This window comes from Microcaecilia unicolor, chromosome 3, assembly GCF_901765095.1.
Source record: "Microcaecilia unicolor chromosome 3, aMicUni1.1, whole genome shotgun sequence".
Lineage (NCBI taxonomy): Eukaryota > Metazoa > Chordata > Amphibia > Gymnophiona > Siphonopidae > Microcaecilia > Microcaecilia unicolor.
In genome coordinates this window covers 409,590,264-409,609,215 of record NC_044033.1, presented here as the reverse complement: position 1 = coordinate 409,609,215, position 18,952 = coordinate 409,590,264, and the positions used below count along the sequence as shown (strand labels likewise).

At 43.8% G+C, this 18,952-nt stretch overlaps 1 protein-coding gene across 1 annotated transcript in view; it reads right to left on the bottom strand.

Annotated features, from left to right (window-relative positions):
• Positions 1-18,952, bottom strand: part of CD2AP (CD2 associated protein) — a 442,106-nt gene that overhangs the window by 160,021 nt on the left and 263,133 nt on the right. The window contains 2 exon segments of the mRNA XM_030198789.1: positions 10,525-10,623; positions 17,074-17,168. Coding sequence (XP_030054649.1) covers positions 10,525-10,623; positions 17,074-17,168 — 194 coding nt within the window.

Genomic DNA, 18,952 nt, shown 5'->3' with positions numbered 1-18,952 from the left:
ACCCTCCATTGCCCCAGGAACAAATAAGTACCTGTATATGTAAGCCGCATTGAGCCTGCCATGAGTGGGAAAGTGCGGGGTACAAATGTAACTAAAATAAAAAAAAAAAACAACAGGTTGCAGGATCCAAGACAACATGGCTCTACCAAAGGAAAATCCTGCCAAACAAATCTGATTGATTTCTTTGACTGGGTGACCAAAAAACTGGATGAAGGACATGTGCTAGATGTAATCTATTTGGATTTCATCAAAGTCTTTGATATGGTTCCTCACAGAAAACTTCTTAATAAGTTGAAAGACCCAAAGTGATGAACTGGATTGGAAACTGGTTGACCGAGAAGAGACAGGTGGTGGTGGTAAATGGAATCCACTGGGAGGAGAGAAAGGTGAGTAGTAGAGTGCCTCAAGGATCACTAATGGGGCAAATTTTGTTTAATATATTTTTGAGAGACATTGCTGAAGGGTTGGAGGGAAAAGTTTGCCTTTTTGTTGGATGATGTGAAGATAGAAAATAGAATGGACACCCCAGATGGAGCAGAAACCACGAGAAGAGATCTCCAAAAATTAGAAGAATGGTCAAAGGTCTGGCAGTTAAAGTTTACATGTACATTTGAGTTTATATTATTGTTTTTTTTAAATAAATAATATATATTTGCATTCTGGTTTCTGTTAAATCAAGAGGTTTACTTAAAGGGAAACCGATATTTTTTTGGGAAAACCCATTATATTTACTAGCAGTTAAAGTTTAATGTCAAAGTGCAGAGTGATGCACTTGGGGTGCAGAAATCCAAAGAAGATGTACCAGATAGGAGGAGAGAGACTGATAAGCACAGCTCAGGAGAGGGACCTTGGGGTGATGGTGTCCAAGGATCTCAAGGTGACGAAAACAATGCAACAAGGAAGTGGCCATGGCCAGAAGGATAGTAGATAGGGTATAACCAGGAGAAGAAAGGAAGTGTTGATGCCCTTGTAAAAGTCATTGGTGAGGCCCCACTTGGAGTATTGTGTTCAGTCTTGGAGGCTATATCTTGCTAAGGACATAAAAAGACGAAGTGGTTCAGAGAAAAGCGACAAAAATGGAATGGGGTTTGCATCGCAAGAGGTATAAGGAGAGACTTGAAGACCTGAACACGAATACCCTGGAGGAAAGAAGAGACAGGGGTGATATGATACAGATGTTCAGATATTTGAAAGGTATTAATGTACAAACAAACCTTTTCCAGAAACAGGAAGATGGTAAAACTAGAAGACATGAACCGAGGTTGCAGGAGGGCCAACTGAGGAATAATATCAGGAAGCACTTTTTCATGGAGATGGTGGTAGATACCTGGAATGTCCTCCTGCAGGAGGTGGTGGAGATAATGGTAACGGAATTCAAAAATGTGTGGGATAAACACAAAGGAATCCTGTATAGAAGGCGTGGAACCAAACAAGCTTAGCAGTGATTAGATGGCAACACCATTAACTGGGAAGCGAAGCCAGACCTAGGCAGACTTCTACGGTCTGTGCCCTGATCATGGCTGGACAGATTCAGTATCCATACCTGGAGAACAAGGCCAGTGCTGGGCAGATTTCTATTGTTTGTGCCCTGAAAATGGCAAGGACAAATCAAGATGAAGCATAAGTATCATACCTTATACCATGAGCTTATCTTGTTGGGCAGACTGGATGGACGGTACAGGTCTTTATCTGTCATCATCTACTATGTTACTATGTTATCATAAGGGAGACGTGTAGGATGGGGTAAGGAATGGGCTCTCAGTAGTCATCAAGTTAACTCTGCCATCTCTCCTTTCTAGGTTACAACATGTCGCGTATTCTGTCGCGTGCACGAGGACATTGGCACACTGTCAGGCTTCTTCCCCGGGAGCACTGGTATCGTGAGTCCTTGGACCACTACCGTGGAGCGGCAGTGGCAGGCAAGATCACCTACAAGGTAGAGATGAGACAAGACAGGACCGGAACTCCGGACTGGAGTTCTACACCGGGACACTCGGAACTGGAACGCACCGGACGGGTGCGCACTGGAGTGGGGCCCGCTGGACTGGACACCCAGGAGTGGCCCCACTGGACAGGAACCTACAGAAGTGAAACCCGCTGGACTGGAATACACTGGAGCGGAACCCGCGGAACTGGGACACCCTGGACCTAGTCTTCACCTACACTTGGCTGCCTTCCCCCTCGGGTTGAGCCCTCAGGTTCTGGCAGCCGGTAGGGCTTACAGGAACAGCAGGAATGAAGATCCAGAGGTGCCCCCCTAGCACCTAGGCGAAGGCAAGGCAAACAAGCAGGAACTGTCCGGGTTCTGGCAGTAGGCAGGTTCAAAGCAATGGTCACAGAAGGGCTGGAAACCCACAGAGCAGAAGGGCTGGAAACCCACAAAGCAATAAGCACAGAAGGGCAGAAACCCCACAGAGCAATAAACACAGATGGGCAGAAAACCCACAGCGCACAAGACAAGGAAAGCAAACAGTGCTAACAGCACACTAACCTCGGGACCTAAGGCACTGCGGAGGAAAAGGCAATGCAAAGGCCAGGACTGTAGTCTTCAAGTCACTAATAAAGCCCTTCAACACCAGAGCCACAGGTGCAGCAATCACCTTGCAACCAAACAGAGGCTTGACACACAAAGCAGTCATCCCATAGGAAGGAACAGTGGGAGCCATCTTGGATACTGGCAAGGAGGAGGAAGCGGCAGCCATCTTGGAAGAGGCAAAGCCCACACAGGTGAGGTTCAGTAAGGCAATCAGCACACAGAGCCAGAGAGAAACTAAGACAGAGACAGACACAGAGACAAGCAGAAGCCAGCACAGCCACTGACTCCCAGAAACAGGGTAAGTATGAGGGTGGTCACGGCCACAGACGTGACACAACAGCAGCAATTATTTAATCACTACTGCTACTTAGAAGATACAAAAGAATTATCTGCAACACAAAAATGATTTTGTTTCTTGAGCTGACATACTGGTCAGTTTGAACCATCTGATATACTTACTTGTTGTCAGCATTAACATTAGGATCCCTTGGTGTTGATAAGAATGAATCGTTCTTTGTCCTCAGGGTGGGATTGGAGGATGCCTGATTTCCAATAGCCACTACTGACACTCCGTGTCGAGGCAGGCAGAGACCACCTAGATGTAGAGTCATCCTCCGTGTCCAAAGCAGCTTTGGGAGCCACTGAGACTGATATCTCCGATGCCAAAGTCAATGGATTAGGCTTGCTGCTGCCAAAATGTAGGTCGCATTGCTTCTGATGACTTGTAAGCCCCACATTTGGCATCCAAGAAGAGAGTTTACAAAGACAGTGATTATGGTTGGGCCCCAAGCAACAACTGTGAGTGTCCATAAGGGACATGGGCTTACCACATCAGGTGCACTTCTTTAAACCACTCAGATTGTTAAGGGACATGTTGAGAAAAATGGCCAAGGTGAAATCAAATGGGCTGATTTGTAAAAGAATTTCCTGACTGGGAAGCTCATGGCCTAAAGGGGTCTACTAAACTGCAGAAAAATAAATGTTGATAACCTAACTAGGGACATTGCAAAAAAACTGAAGCACTGGCCTTGCACAAGCACTTACAAAAAGTAGAAAATAAACAGAACAATGTTCCGAAGGAGAACAGACATGAGCTGAGAAGAGGGTAAAGAAACACAACCTTACCACTCATTGGAAGAAAAGAAAATGGCTTGGTCCTTTGCGATTGTGGCAGGTGGAAGGCACGCACATGAATGGTGTGCCGCCCTTAAAGACTTCTGTAAGTTGCTAGAGTTCAGTTCCTATGCAGGCCTTTGTAAGATGACATCATCCATCAGTGTGGACATACCATCCTGCTTGTCTTCGAAGAAACAGGTACCACTGTCAACTGAAATGGATGTTGAGGAGTGATTTGAATGCACTTCACTTTGCAAGCAAACCACAAGCGGATGCCACAAGGGCATTGGAAACTTGCCTCGCAAACTCTATAGAATAACCATGCAGTACCATCTCCAGAATTCACTGATTTCATCATGAGTGAACCTGCATCACTTCAAAACAGCATATGCCTCCCACTGGCACCACTGAGGGGCTGACCGCTCCTCGATGAAGAGCCAAACTTGCAGAGGTGGGCCTGAATCATGCTATCTCCTGGCACCACAAAAGGATGCCCCCTCTGACTCTTATGGCTAGCTGAGGGGCTCAAGGCATGTTCTCTTGATCTGGATATGCTCCCAGCGAAAGACTGGGCATGAGCACTGTCTTCTGAAAGTCACTTAGGTCTGATGATCCCTATATTCTTAACTGGTCTCTCCAAAAAACAAACATCCCTGGAAAAGAGGCTGCTCAATACCTAAACAGAGCCACCTCTGGGCTACCACTGTAGATGTTAGGGACCAAGAAGAAATGCAAACTACATCATAAAACACATCCATCAGTAATGCTCCCTCTCCCCAGATTCCAGGAGTGCCATTTCTGGGTATTCTAACAGCTGTTGCAGCCACCAAAGCATACCCGAGCTATGAAGTCTCCAAAACAGAAGGTTGAATACCAAAGGCAGAGGAAGTAAAGGCTTGTTCAAAAGTTGCTTCACTTTCTGTCATGGGCATTCCTCAGTGCCCACACCTCCCTCTACTAGAATGATAGACTTCTTAGTCACCACAATGACTAAGGTCCCTTAAAGTTTGTTGACGCTCTCCCACGGCAGAGGGTAGAGTTTATTAAGGAGCCTAGTACCCCAGAGGATGCCCTCCAGGGATTTCCACTGAACCAGGACCATCTGAGATAGGCCCTGTGCAAAGGGAAAGATTTTGCTGGTCTCCAGACTGGAGGGGTGTTACGTTTGTGAGCCCTTGGCCCAGAGGTGGCCGCGTGAGAATCACTCAACCACTTCTGGTTAGAACAAGCCCCCTCAGAACTAAGAGTACTCCCAAGAACTGGACTGGACCACAAGTGGAGATGAACTGAGGCAGCTTTATTAGTAGCAAAAAACACAAGGCTAAAAGGGTAGCCAAAAGGCACAGAAAGGAAAACAGGCAGCCTAGCTATACAGTCTAACCTAGCTGAAGCAAGGCAAACATAAGACATAGAATAAGGTAAAGTAGCGCTGTGTAGGGAAATCAAACATAAGCAGCCTAGCCGCGCATCTCACTACTAGTAGACACAATGCAAAGCATAAAGTATACAGTAAAGATAAAGTAGAACAGCCTAGCTGTATAGGGAAATCAAACATAAGCAGCCTAGCTGCACCCCTCAATACTAGCAGAGCAATGCAAACATATGGAATACAGTAGAAAACAATAGATTAGGCAAAGGGCCCGCCCTAGCGGGACAAAGACAAACAGGCAATACTTGGCTGACAGAGGTTAAGAAAAGGGTTCATTCTGTCAGCACACTCAGATGACCCGCTGATCAACTGCGGCAAGCTCCCTCAAAACCAGAGTGGAGCAGAAGCAAAACAAAGGGAAAAGAAAGAACCTCTTGAGGACCTGCACCGCAGGTAGAGGCAAGAAGTGGCCACTCTGCTCACAGAAGACTAGGGGTGTCACCTAAGACAAGCAAACAGTCACTGAGGCGCCCCAGCTGAATGCTCCCAAGGCAAGCAAGATAAAGCAACAAAGCCCAAGCCGACGCTCTCAAGGCAAGGTGATGAAGCCAAACCTGAGCCGATGCTCCCAAGGCAAAAGACTCAACGGCCCTGCACAGCACCCAAGGGCCAGAAACAGTGCACATGGACCCCTCCATGCTCCAAGCACCGCTCTCTCGTCCAGAGACACCTCGAGACGTGGCCTCAGCCGCTGTACCTGCAGCACTCCCAGTCATCCAGCCCACAGTCCCAAGCACAGCACAAAGCCACTCTCTGCATACAGCGACCAAGGAATCACGGTGGACGATTGGAATCTCAGCTGAGGCACAGGAGGCTCTGGACTCACAGGCTTGGCCACAGGCTTCACTGGACCGCAGCAAAGGTGAAAGCTGTAGGCAGAACTTCTACTCCTCAGGATTACCAAGCTTGAAAGCAGGCTTCACAGGAACACAGCATTAGGGGCAAAGCTTTTACTCCTCAGGACTACCAAGCTTGAAAACAGGCTTCAAAGGAGCACTGCATTAGGTGAAAGCTGTAGGCAAAGCTTTTACTCCTCAGGACTACCAAGCTTGAAAACAGGCTTCAAAGGAGCACAGCATTAGAAGAAAGCTGTAGCAAAGCTTTACCTCTCAGGACTACCAGGCTTGAAGGCAGACTTCCACTGGAATACAGCAAAAAGAAAAGCTGTAGGCAAAGCTTCAGGCCATAGCCTCGCAAAGAAACAGAGTTGGAACTAGCAGAGCCTCAGGCAGGCCTGGGCCTCATCAAGCATAATTGCCAGAACACTGAGCACTCGCAGAAGCCAGCTTAAGAAGTGCTCAGTGCTGATGACATCACCAACTTGGCCTCCACCACTCTACAGTGACCCCACAGGTCACTGACTGGAACTGCAGGTAATTTTAGTAGGTTAAGGAGGAACAGAGCATAGACGAGCAAGGCACAAACGTCGGCGTCAACGACCGTGACAAGGGGCAGTACATGATACAAAGTGCCTTGATGGCTGAATCAATCAGCTGGGGCAGATCTTCTCTTCTAAAAAGCCAGACCACCAGAGATTCATCCTCCTCCACAGGTGGCATGTCCCCAGCCCAAGGGACACCTTCCCTGGGTAAAGTCATCCAGGACCTCCTCAAATGAATTCCACAGGTCCCTAAAGCGAGATGCTCTTAGGCACAAGCCCTCAGGCCCCTACATCTTGTTGTACTCTGACCTCATTAATCAACAGCTCTCTGAAACTATCCACCTGGTCTGGTATGGGGACTGCTGGGCACTGGGCTTCTGCACCTGAAGTGTGCCCTCCCTCAAGGGTCTCACACACATAATAGGAAAAAGAAAAGGGAAGGGGAAAGGAGCAAGCACCCAACTCAGCTCCCATGGGCCCCTACAAGGTCTTGTTGCCTAGTTAGCAAAAACATGGCAGCATCCATCACCCCCAGTTTCATCAAGCCTCTGCTAGTGCCTGTGGTCACCTACAATCTATCACAGCCCTACTGGGCTCTGAACATTGTGCAGCGAAAAAATAAACACCTTCTGTCTTCTTATTAATTTCCTTTATGTTTGAAGAGAAGGGGGAGAAACACCCTTTATTTCCCTGAGAGAGACAGAAATAAAGTGCACCCAATTCAATTTTTTTTTCTAGTGCTGCAGTGGAGCCCCTATTAGGGACTGTGATAGAACAGTGGGTTTTTAAGCCTGTGATACTTGTTTTGATATTTTCCCTGCAATGTATTGCTCTAGTTTGGCCAGCAGGTGGTGAATGATATTATTATAAGCTGTTGCAAAAAAAAAAAAAAAAAAAGAAAGAAAGAATGATTCCTCCTTTAAATTAAGCACAGAGGAAGTGCCTGCAGTGATATGGCCAGCTATTTACAAATGCTGTTCTGGGCTCTGATTGACCTGAAATTTGAAGTTACCCAGGAGTTAATGGTTTTATCTCCAGTCTTAACCAGGAAGAAAAGAGAATAGGATATCTTTTTTTTTTTTTTTTAAGGCCCTGTGAAAAGTTATATTTGATAACTTGTGAGCAGCTATATGTCCTGATCTTCCCAGGTACTGTTTAGATAGTAAACAAATGTTTACATAGTGTTATAATTGATCCATATTTCAGCTACCTGTTATTGTTTTGCTGATTGCACTTTGTCTGCTCATTGTTATAATTTTCAGACAAATATATTGACTCTGCCTGCTGGACTGATTAAGAATCCTGGTGGTTTGTGTGTTGGGTCTGTGAGTGCTTTCTGGGAAATGTGGAACCACTGGGAGTGTGGCCTCCAGTAACCTAGAAATCACTGGGGATAATTTGAGAGCGGGAGACTCACCCAGAGGCGGCTGTGACACAGTCGTGGGAGGAAGGTGCTAGTGTAGAGCACGAGCGGCAGGTGCAGGCAGACCTGAGCTGTGCTGGCGATAAACTCTCTAAGTGGCCGCGGGGTAGCCCCAGGTGGGTGGCTAGGTGTTTTGTGATAAGGGGTAGGGGTGGGAGTGAGAGGGGATGGGGACCTATTAGCCCCCTCTGCTACTCAGTACCCCATGGGGACAGAGCCAGAAGCCACACCAAATTATGGACTGTTGGTCAAAGTTTAGGACTGCAGAGGGTCAGACCTCCTCACTCAACTGAGATAAGGACCACAACCTGAGCACAAGGCCCAAGGATTCTATTGTAAGGCATACAGACTGTGGGGACTTGCCTGGGATATCATACTTAAGACCTGCTGCACCAGCCAAAGACAACCTTTACCATTTGCTGGAGGTAAAAAGATACTGGAGAATTCCAGTGTGCAACGTAGGGGTAAAAAAGCCCCTGTCACAAGATAACTAGTGTATTGCAGAGACTGACCATGTTATACCTGTGCTCTATGCTAATAAGCAAAGCATTTGCCTTATTTCTCTGCCACTACATGCACTTAAGAGGGAAACGTTTGTGTCCTTTTAAATTTGCTGATGCAAGACGAAGGACTGTGGGTAACTGTTACAAGGACTTTAGGACATCTCAACCCTGTCTCCCTGGAGCCCAGAGTTCTGAGAAAAGCATTCCAAATGACATCTAACACATTCCTATTGTTTTTCAAGTCATAACAAAGGGCACAACCAATCACCTGTCACAATGTTATCAACCCATTTGAGATATTGCCGATAGCAAAATTATATAAAAGACACCTTTATCTTCATCTGGGGACAGCTATGTCACAACTGTCATCTGATATCAATTCATCTCAATCATTGAAACACTGCTGAACACTGCCTGCAGTCCCTGTTGCTCCCGATGGCTCCTCAAAGGAGGGTGTATGGTCAAAATCTGTACTCACTTGCAGGTAACAAACAGTAGGCAGTATGCCAACAAGGGGTGTATGTTCATTCCAATATCAGATTAGCGTCCATTTGAAGAACAGCATTTAAAGAATTGTCATTCTACTTTTATTCTGTGATAGTCTAAACATTCATATGTTACTTTTACATTCTGGTTATTTAAGAACATAATAGCCATACTGGGTCAGACCAATGGTCCCATCTAGCCCAGTATTCTGCTTCCAACATTGGCCAATCCACGTCACAAGTGCCTGGCAGAAACCCATTCCATGCTACCAATCCCAGGGCAAGCAGTGGTTTCCACCATGTCTATCTCATTTGGCTTGCACTTTATTCTTGTAAACAGTTCTTATATTTCATGTAAATAAATTCTTTGTTATTTCTATCAGTTACATGTTTTTAGTATAGTAGTAAAAACACAGATTAGAAGGAGTAAGAGCTCAGATTAGCTAAGTAAAGAGGCACTTTTTAAAAAAATTATTATTCCACAGTGTGTAGGGGCAAAACCAGCATGACAAGCACTATGTAAAGACTTGTATGTATTTGACTGGCACAATATATCGATTTGTAAATACGTGCCACAATCCAGCATTGACAACCTGATTACAATCTGCAAACTCAAGACATTTTATTTATGAAGCCTCTAGGACAATACAGAGACATCAAAACTAACAGAAGCAGAATAACTTTTGTTTACTGTACTTGGGACAGAGGCTGCTAAGGTTCACGATGTTCCTGAATAACAAGATTGTTATCAGAATTAATGTCATTGCTAGGACAGCCAAGGACTCTTGGAGACACTGTGGCTGGCCAAGCTGTACATTGTATACCCACAAGAACAGAAAGTACGTTAGCAGTATAGCTGCAGCTTGGGATTTCTCTATAAAAAGAAGCTCTTATCAGATAGGGGCTGCTGTGTCGACATCCTATCTGAGGGACAAAATCAATGTCGGACCAGACGGACATGCTAATATCTGAAGGACTGCTCAGGTTATGTACCACGCATCTTTATATTATTGCTCTGGTGTCAGAGTGACTCTTTGTATTTTGAAGTCTAGTTAGGGATTTATGTGTGTTTACTCTAAATAATTTTTTAATGGGACTGGCTTTGTCTTTATTTCTATCTTTCTTATACCTTGTTTGCTGCTATTGTAAATAAAACAGGTGCCCTATTTTTATAATACTTGAGTGTGGAGTTAGTTTCTTCTGTTATTTTGGCGCAGTGGGCTTGGATCTAAGGATAAGGGAATACATTTGCACCTGACACTTTACTCGCTAATATTGATCTTGTCTGGGACCCATTTCTTTCAGAATTTATACTAAGTGTCAGGTGCCCCGATAACATCCCCAAAAAAGTGCTATTTGTATTGCGCCTACAAGTGCACAACAATTCTTTATACACATCTCTACCTACACTGCAGTGTAGGAGTGAGTATGAAATACTGGTGTACTTCTACAGAATCAGCCCTTATACCAGTAATTCACTGGAAAGTTTCAGTATCTCTACCTCACCCTGCTGGTCAGGAAGGGACACAACCCAATGTTGTGGACTGGTCTAGCAGAGAAGATAAGGAAGTTGGGTGTTTTACTCTGCATACCCTTTATGAAATTAGCTAGTATGACAACTTTGGAATATTTTAAAGGGATCATAGCATACTTCCTTTTCTGTCTCTTGTATTACTGCAGCAAAGTTGTCTGGGAATACACCTTCTTTTCCGTTGAGCTCTCCTTTCCACCACCCAGGGTCTCCAGTATCCTAAAAACACAAAACAAAAACATTTTCAAGGTTTCATTATAAACAAAAAAAAAAAAAAAAAAAAAAAAAAGACTTTCACCAATCAGAAATCAAGTAATAAAATATTTCTTCTATACCTGGATATAGTTTACCTAATTTCTCTAACACTCACATTTTATGTTTATTTATTTATTTTTGTTACATTTGTAACCCGCGCTTTCCCACTCATGGCAGGCTCAATGCGGCAGGCAATGGAGGGTTAAGTGACTTGCCCAGAGTCACAAGGAGCTGCCTGTGCCGGGAATCAAACTCAGTTCCTCAGTTCCCCAGGACCAAAGTCCACCACCCTAACCACTAGGCCACTCCTCCACTGTTTAAAAGAGAGATCAAGACTTTGATGGTTATGCAGGCTTACAGTTGGGGTAATGAATGATGAACACACACTCAAACACACACTCAAAGACTGGAAACAGTTACAAAGAAAATACAAATACACCATCAGACAAACTAAAAGAATGCACTACAAAACCATAATAGGACCAAACTACAAGGATACACACAAACTCTTCTCACTCGTAAACAAACTCCTAAATACTACACTGGTTACCTCTAATAATACAGACACCCCATCCGCAACCAATCTTGCGAACTACGTCAACGAAAACATTATAAAGCTCTGACGCATGATACCTACCAATATCATTGAATACACAAGCAACCTAGAATGTCTAGACCCAAAACCTGGGGAATGTCCAGCAGATCGAACATGGACCAACTTTGACACGATATCGTTAGATGAAATCTCACAATGGCTTGGAAAATACGCCAAGTCACAATGCAAATTAGACATTTGTCCGTCCTACTAGCCTAATAAGATCCACACCCAAACAATTCAAAATAGACCTCATGAATCATGTAAACCACAGGCTTCAAAATGGTCTCTTTCCCACGGATAAAAGAAATATCCTACTCACCCCGCTGCCAAAAGATGCTAAGAAAAGTACAATGGACCTAACCAATTATCGCCCACTAGCATCTATTCCGCTCATAACCAAACTCATGGAGGGAATAGTAACGAAACAACTCACTGAATACCTAAATAAACACTCAATTCTGCATGAGTCTCAATGTGGATTTCGTACAAATCACAGCACCGAAACTGTACTAGTGTCCGCAATGAACTCATTCAAACAAGCAATAGCAACTGGCAACAACATACTCCTCCTACAATTTGACATGTCCAGCGCCTTCGATATGGTTAATCATGGAATACTACTACACATACTAGAATACTTCGGAGTAGGAGGTACAGTTCTCAAATGGCTAAAAGGATTCCTGACCACCAGATCATATCAAGTAACAACGAATGCGGACATATCACCCCCATGGATACCTGAGTGTGGAGTTCCACAGGGATCCGCCCTCTCACCAACTCTCTTCAACTTAATGATGATACCTTTGGCCAAACTTCTAGCCAATCAAAATCTCAACCCTTACATATACGCAGACAATGTCACGATCTACATCCTGTTCAAACATGATCTAAACGAAATCACCAACGAAATCAACCAAAGCCTCCAAATCATGCACTCCTGGGCGGATGCATTCCAGCTAAAACTCAACGCAGAAAAAACACAAAGTCTTGTACTCACCTCTCAACACAACACAAACAATTACTCCACCATAACCACACCATACTGTTCTCTCCCCGTCTCACAAAACCTGAAAATTCTTGGAGTTACCATTGATCGAAACCTCACACTAGATACCCACGTGAAGAATACAACGAAAAAGATGCTCAACTCCATGTGGAAACTCAAAAGAGTAAAACTTTTCTTCCCGAGATACATCTTCCGTACCCTGGTACAGTCAATGGTAATAAGTCATCTGGACTACTGCAACGCACTGTATGCTGGCTGCAAAGAACAGACCATCAAAAAACTCCAGACAGCCCAGAATACCGCAGCCAGACTCATATTTGGAAAAGCTAAATATTTATTTTTATTTTTGTTACATTTGTACCCTGCGCTTTCCCACTCATGGCAGGCTCAATGCGGCAGGCAATGGAGGGTTAAGTGACTTGCCCAGAGTCACAAGGAGCTGCCTGTGCCGGGAATCAAACTCAGTTCCTCAGTTCCCCAGGACCAAAGTCCACCACCCTAACCACTAGGCCACTCCTCCACTCCAATATGAAAAATGCAAAACCCCTAGCAGAGAAACTTCACTGGCTCCCACTGAAGAAACGCATTGCGTTCAAGATCTGCACGATTGTTCACAAGATCATTCACGCAGACACCCCAATCTGTAAGGACTAAAATACAAGCTGACACATGCCACCTCCTTCTCCTACATGAGCACGCAGTTGTGGAACGCATTACCTACAGCCTTGAAAACCATTGACGAAATAACTAACTTTCGCAAATCTCTGAAGACACATCTCTTCAACAAGGCCTACAAAGAGAACCCATAACCTCAAAAAAACTACCTCTTAAGCCACCCAGTTATTGAAGTCCACCTTCTATATTATCCTGCAGTACACCTTCCTTCTCTCCTCCCTTACCAAATCTTTGTACATTACCAATTGTATCTGATATCCTGAAATGTCTATGTCATAACAAAACTCTGTAAGCCACATTGAGCCTGCAAATGGGTGGGAAAATGTGGGATACAAATGCAATAAATAAATAAATAAATAAATAAATAAATAAATGATTAGCATCTGCTCTGGGACTTTGATTATTCTATTTTGTCTTTTTTTGATTTGTTTGTAATTTTGTAATCTGTTGAGAACTATGGATCAAGCAGAATAAAAGAATAAATAAAAAAACACTATAATTCCATGACTAAGTTTTAAAGCCATTCACTTAACTATTCAAGTTAAATATTTTTAATGGACAAGGTCATTTTCTGGCTGTAAGTATACCATGTTTCTTTCCCTAAGTCCTGCTAGATCAATCCCCCTACTAGCATATACAATAACACATACAGTGGGGGAAATAAGTATTTGATCCCTTGCTGATTTTGTAAGTTTGCCCACTGACAAAGACATGAGCAGCCCATAATTGAAGGGTAGGTTATTGGTAACAGTGAGAGATAGCACATCACAAATTAAATCCGGAAAATCACATTGTGGAAAGTATATGAATTTATTTGCATTCTGCAGAGGGAAATAAGTATTTGATCCCCCACCAACCAGTAAGAGATCTGGCCCCTACAGACCAGGTAGATGCTCCAAATCAACTCGTTACCTGCATGACAGACAGCTGTCGGCAATGGTCACCTGTATGAAAGACACCTGTCCACAGACTCTGTGAATCAGTCAGACTCTAACCTCTACAAAATGGCCAAGAGCAAGGAGCTGTCTAAGGATGTCAGGGACAAGATCATACACCTGCACAAGGCTGGAATGGGCTACAAAACCATCAGTAAGACGCTGGGCGAGAAGGAGACAACTGTTGGTGCCATAGTAAGAAAATGGAAGAAGTACAAAATGACTGTCAATCGACAAAGATCTGGGGCTCCACGCAAAATCTCACCTCGTGGGGTATCCTTGATCATGAGGAAGGTTAGAAATCAGCCTACAACTACAAGGGGGGAACTTGTCAATGATCTCAAGGCAGCTGGGACCACTGTCACCACGAAAACCATTGGTAACACATTACGACATAACGGATTGCAATCCTGCAGTGCCCGCAAGGTCCCCCTGCTCCGGAAGGCACATGTGACGGCCCGTCTGAAGTTTGCCAGTGAACACCTGGATGATGCCGAGAGTGATTGGGAGAAGGTGCTGTGGTCAGATGAGACAAAAATTGAGCTCTTTGGCATGAACTCAACTCGCCGTGTTTGGAGGAAGAGAAATGCTGCCTATGACCCAAAGAACACCGTCCCCACTGTCAAGCATGGAGGTGGAAATGTTATGTTTTGGGGGTGTTTCTCTGCTAAGGGCACAGGACTACTTCACCGCATCAATGGGAGAATGGATGGGGCCATGTACCGTACAATTCTGAGTGACAACCTCCTTCCCTCCGCCAGGGCCTTAAAAATGGGTCGTGGCTGGGTCTTCCAGCACGACAATGACCCAAAACATACAGCCAAGGCAACAAAGGAGTGGCTCAGGAAGAAGCACATTAGGGTCATGGAGTGGCCTAGCCAGTCACCAGACCTTAATCCCATTGAAAACTTATGGAGGGAGCTGAAGCTGCGAGTTGCCAAGTGACAGCCCAGAACTCTTAATGATTTAGAGATGATCTGCAAAGAGGAGTGGACCAAAATTCCTCCTGACATGTGTGCAAACCTCATCATCAACTACAGAAGACGTCTGACCGCTGTGCTTGCCAACAAGGGTTTTGCCACCAAGTATTAGGTCTTGTTTGCCAGAGGGATTAAATACTTATTTCCCTCTGCAGAATGCAAATAAATTCATATACTTTCCACAATGTGATTTTCCGGATTTAATTTGTGATGTGCTATCTCTCACTGTTACCAATAACCTACCCTTCAATTATGGGCTGCTCATGTCTTTGTCAGTAGGCAAACTTACAAAATCAGCAAGGGATCAAATACTTATTTCCCCCACTGTATGGGATGGAGGAGGAAGATAAAAACTTTGGGGCCCTTTTATAATACCACGGTAGAGCTACTGCAGCATTGGTGCATGCCAATCCAGCACTACCACTGGCCTACCGCAGGAGCCGGCGGTAGTGCTGCAACCACAACAAATCATTTCTGGTGTGACAAAAATTATTTTATTTTATTTTTTTAAAGCACCAGGGGGCTTAACTGGCAGTAATCAGGCAGCATATGCACTGCCTGGTAACTGCTAGATTAGCAAAGCAGCTCTTACCACGACCTACATAGGTGGCAGTAAGAGCCTCCTCCAGCCGGAAATGGCTGCGCGGCAAGTGTGAACTTACCACACAGCCATTTCCTTTTTTTTTGCCTTTTACACGCTGCAGTAAAATGGGCCTCTGAGTGCGGAAAAATCCACATGCCGATGCTACCACAGAGCCTCGTTTACAACAGATTGGTATACCATATGTCCGGTTTTACCCAGAGATGTCCTCTTTTTGAGGACACCGCGTAACGTCCAGGCAGATTTTGCCAGCCCATCTGTTTGTCCAGGTTTGTGTGCAGGCTGGCTTGCGGGCAAGCAAGCGGGCCTCAGGGTGTCCTGTCTCCACTTCCCCTCCTATATCTTATCGTCGTACACTGGTGGTCTAGTGACCTCTTTGGGGCAGGAATGAGCTCCCTCATTCCTGTCCGGTGCTGCCACAGACCTCTCGTTTCCGGCGCCGCTTCAAAATGGCTGCTGAGAGTTCAAGCGGTTACCTCACAAGACGTCTGTGGCAGCGGTGGGCAACAAAGAAGGGGCTCTTTCCTGGCCCGAAGAGGCCACTAGACCACCAGGTGTGATAAGGTACGGGATGAGAGAGGATGTGGATGGAGTGAGCTATAAAAAAAAAAAGGGTGGAGGGAGGCTGGAAAAAAGATTGGGGAGGAGACATACATGGGGGAGAGGGAGGGAATCTTGCTTTCTTGGGGGGGGGGGGTGGGTAGCAAGGTGACACCTGCGGTGCAGGGGCATACGGGGTTGAGACAGGGGGAGTGGCAGGGGTGTGACAGGTATCCTCTTTATCAAAGCAAATATGGTAACCCTAGTAAAATGGGCCCTTTATGCACTTTAAATCAGACCCTAAAACTAAAGGATTCCTTCAATTACATGGAATTCATGATTTTTAGGATCATATACTTTTCTTTCTAGAAAAATAGTAAAACAAAAGGCCCCTTGTGAAATACTTCTTAGTAAATAGAGTGAAAAGGTTGGAACTGTACATTAATCTTTTACACTACCGAATACAAAGCAAACTTCATCTCCTCTACCATCTTATGTTTCTACTCAATCCCAATAGACTTATTTGGTATTAAACTTGTAAAAGATGAAAGAAATATGATGAAATGCACTCTATATCAAACTGACACATCTATCTGGCTATGTTATTAAACTGGAAAGTTTAGTTCTAGGTACTGTGGTTTACTTTTTCTATAAATTACAGTACAAGTACTCTTAGACAGATATCACATAAATAATTTAACTCGCTGTCATAGTGATATACCCCAAACTTTTATTTTAAAAATTTTGCCCAGAAGTTGATTCATAAGAGCTTCTGTTGATTTCAAGGTTTGGCATAATTCCGTGAAACATTAAAAAAGTTAACATGTGATACAATACTAAAGTCTAAAATATCTGACACTGTGGCTTCTCTATATCAGAATTACCATGTCAGCTAAAAGGAAATGGACTATCACTTGTAAGATGTAGAGGTTTATTTTCAAAGCACTATGTAACTTTGTAAGGCTATGTGCTTTGAAAATGAGCACCTATATCTCTTTAAAACAGCAAACAAACCCAGAAGGCTAGCCTTACAGATGGAAAAATGCATACTACTAAATTATGATATATTATTAACCTACCTTACTTAGTAAATGAATTGTGTCCCCCTCTTTAAAGCTAAGTTCATCTTCATTAGAACCTTCATAGGAAAATAATGCCCTGCCAAAAGCTTTAGCTGTAACAAAATTTAGACAATTACATTTTTGCACTATTACAAAATTATTATGTAAAAACAGATTCAGGCCTTGTATTTCCAAAAATAGGACATTATAAAAATTGCAAAGTAAAATTTGTGCTCATTTTCTAGAATATAAAATCTTTAATTTTATAAATTATATAGAGAGCATATGCATTCCTCATGTTTATCTACGAACAAGATTTTTGGTAAAGACAGACCAAGAAGCTGGGCAATACAGACAGTCATACTACCAAATTAGCATGCCACGCTGGATGATGGAACTTAGCAAATTTCAAGAATAAAAACTAATATTGCCATATTTTACGCTCAGGCTGTGTCTGGCAAAAACAGGGAAATATAAAATGAACATATATAGAAGATAAAAAACAACACTAAAAACAATCTGCCCTGTTTAGAAAGCCGCGCTAATGTCAACACAGTCCATTCACTTTGAATGGGCTATGTTGGAATTGCTGTGCGGCTTTTCACTTGTACATCCCCCTCTAGGTATGTGCCTTTGTCAGTTCTGGCTCTGTTCACATTTGGAGAACTTTTGTATAAATATCACAATGATTTCTCAGTTATGCAGAATGGTTACTGATACCAAAGTATTCAGTTTGGAGTAATGCGGACATTTATTTGTTTTTATGATACATAGCACACTTATTTAAAGCCGACGATACACTGTCCAATTATTGTAATTTGATGTTTATGAGTGTATCTTTTAGTTTAAATTTTATTTCATTTTAGATTTTTAACATTATTTGAGCATTTATTATTACTTAATTAGTATCATTCTTTATTTTATGTTTAAGATATTTCTCAATTACTATATTTGTTTTAAACCTTGTTTTTTTAATTAAGTGTCTTTGCCCCTGACACAGCCTTCGTAGGTGAAACATGTCCACATTCGGCACAGTGCTATCGTGGTGCAACAAAGCCTTTGAACTTCTACCAGTCTGTGTTTGGTGGTCTGCTCTTTCTTCTGTTGCCATCAATTAACTGCAGGGTGTCACCTCTCTTTATTTCCAGACATACTGGGCATATGTGGAGAAACAAAAGGGAAATATGATCACTTCAGACCCCTGAGTCCCAGTCTGACACCGCACCATACATAGGCAGTCAGTGACTCAGATGTTTGGGAAGGCTAGGGCGAAGTAGGGGGAGGAGAAGCTAGGGCAGAGTGGGATGGGGAAGGGCTATGGCAGAGTAGGATGGGGAGGGACTAGGGCAGGGTGGGATAGAATGTGGAATGGCAAGTACCATCTTTGTTTAGAGGTGGGCCATGCATAGAGTATTGTGACATCACGACGTACTGATTCGCGATCTTCACACAGGCGCAGCTTTAAATTTGACAAGTGCCATTTTGTAAGCCTGCATGCTGGCTGCCTAAGCAATTGGACTACAGCTCTCCTGGTAGAGGAGGATTTGGAATCAAAACTCGCTCACAGTGAGCTGTATGAAGCGCGGGGGGGGGGGGGGGGGGGGGGGGGGTAGGTTGTTGTTATTACTTCCTCTCGCAGTCAACATGTTGTTTTTGCTGTTCCAGGTCAGATACGGTGAAGGCTCTTGAGAAAACCTAAGCGAAACGGGTCTGATGAGACGTCACTATATGAGAGACTGACTTGCCAGCAATAATGGCGCAGCACAGCACAGATGAGTGTTTTTTCCTTGTCATTAACTAGGTTAAATTTTGAGAGGTTTTTTTGCACCAACGATTACTTTTTAACTGTGTGCTCAGAGTATTTTGCAGTTTTGTCCGGCTGAATTGACCAAGTGAA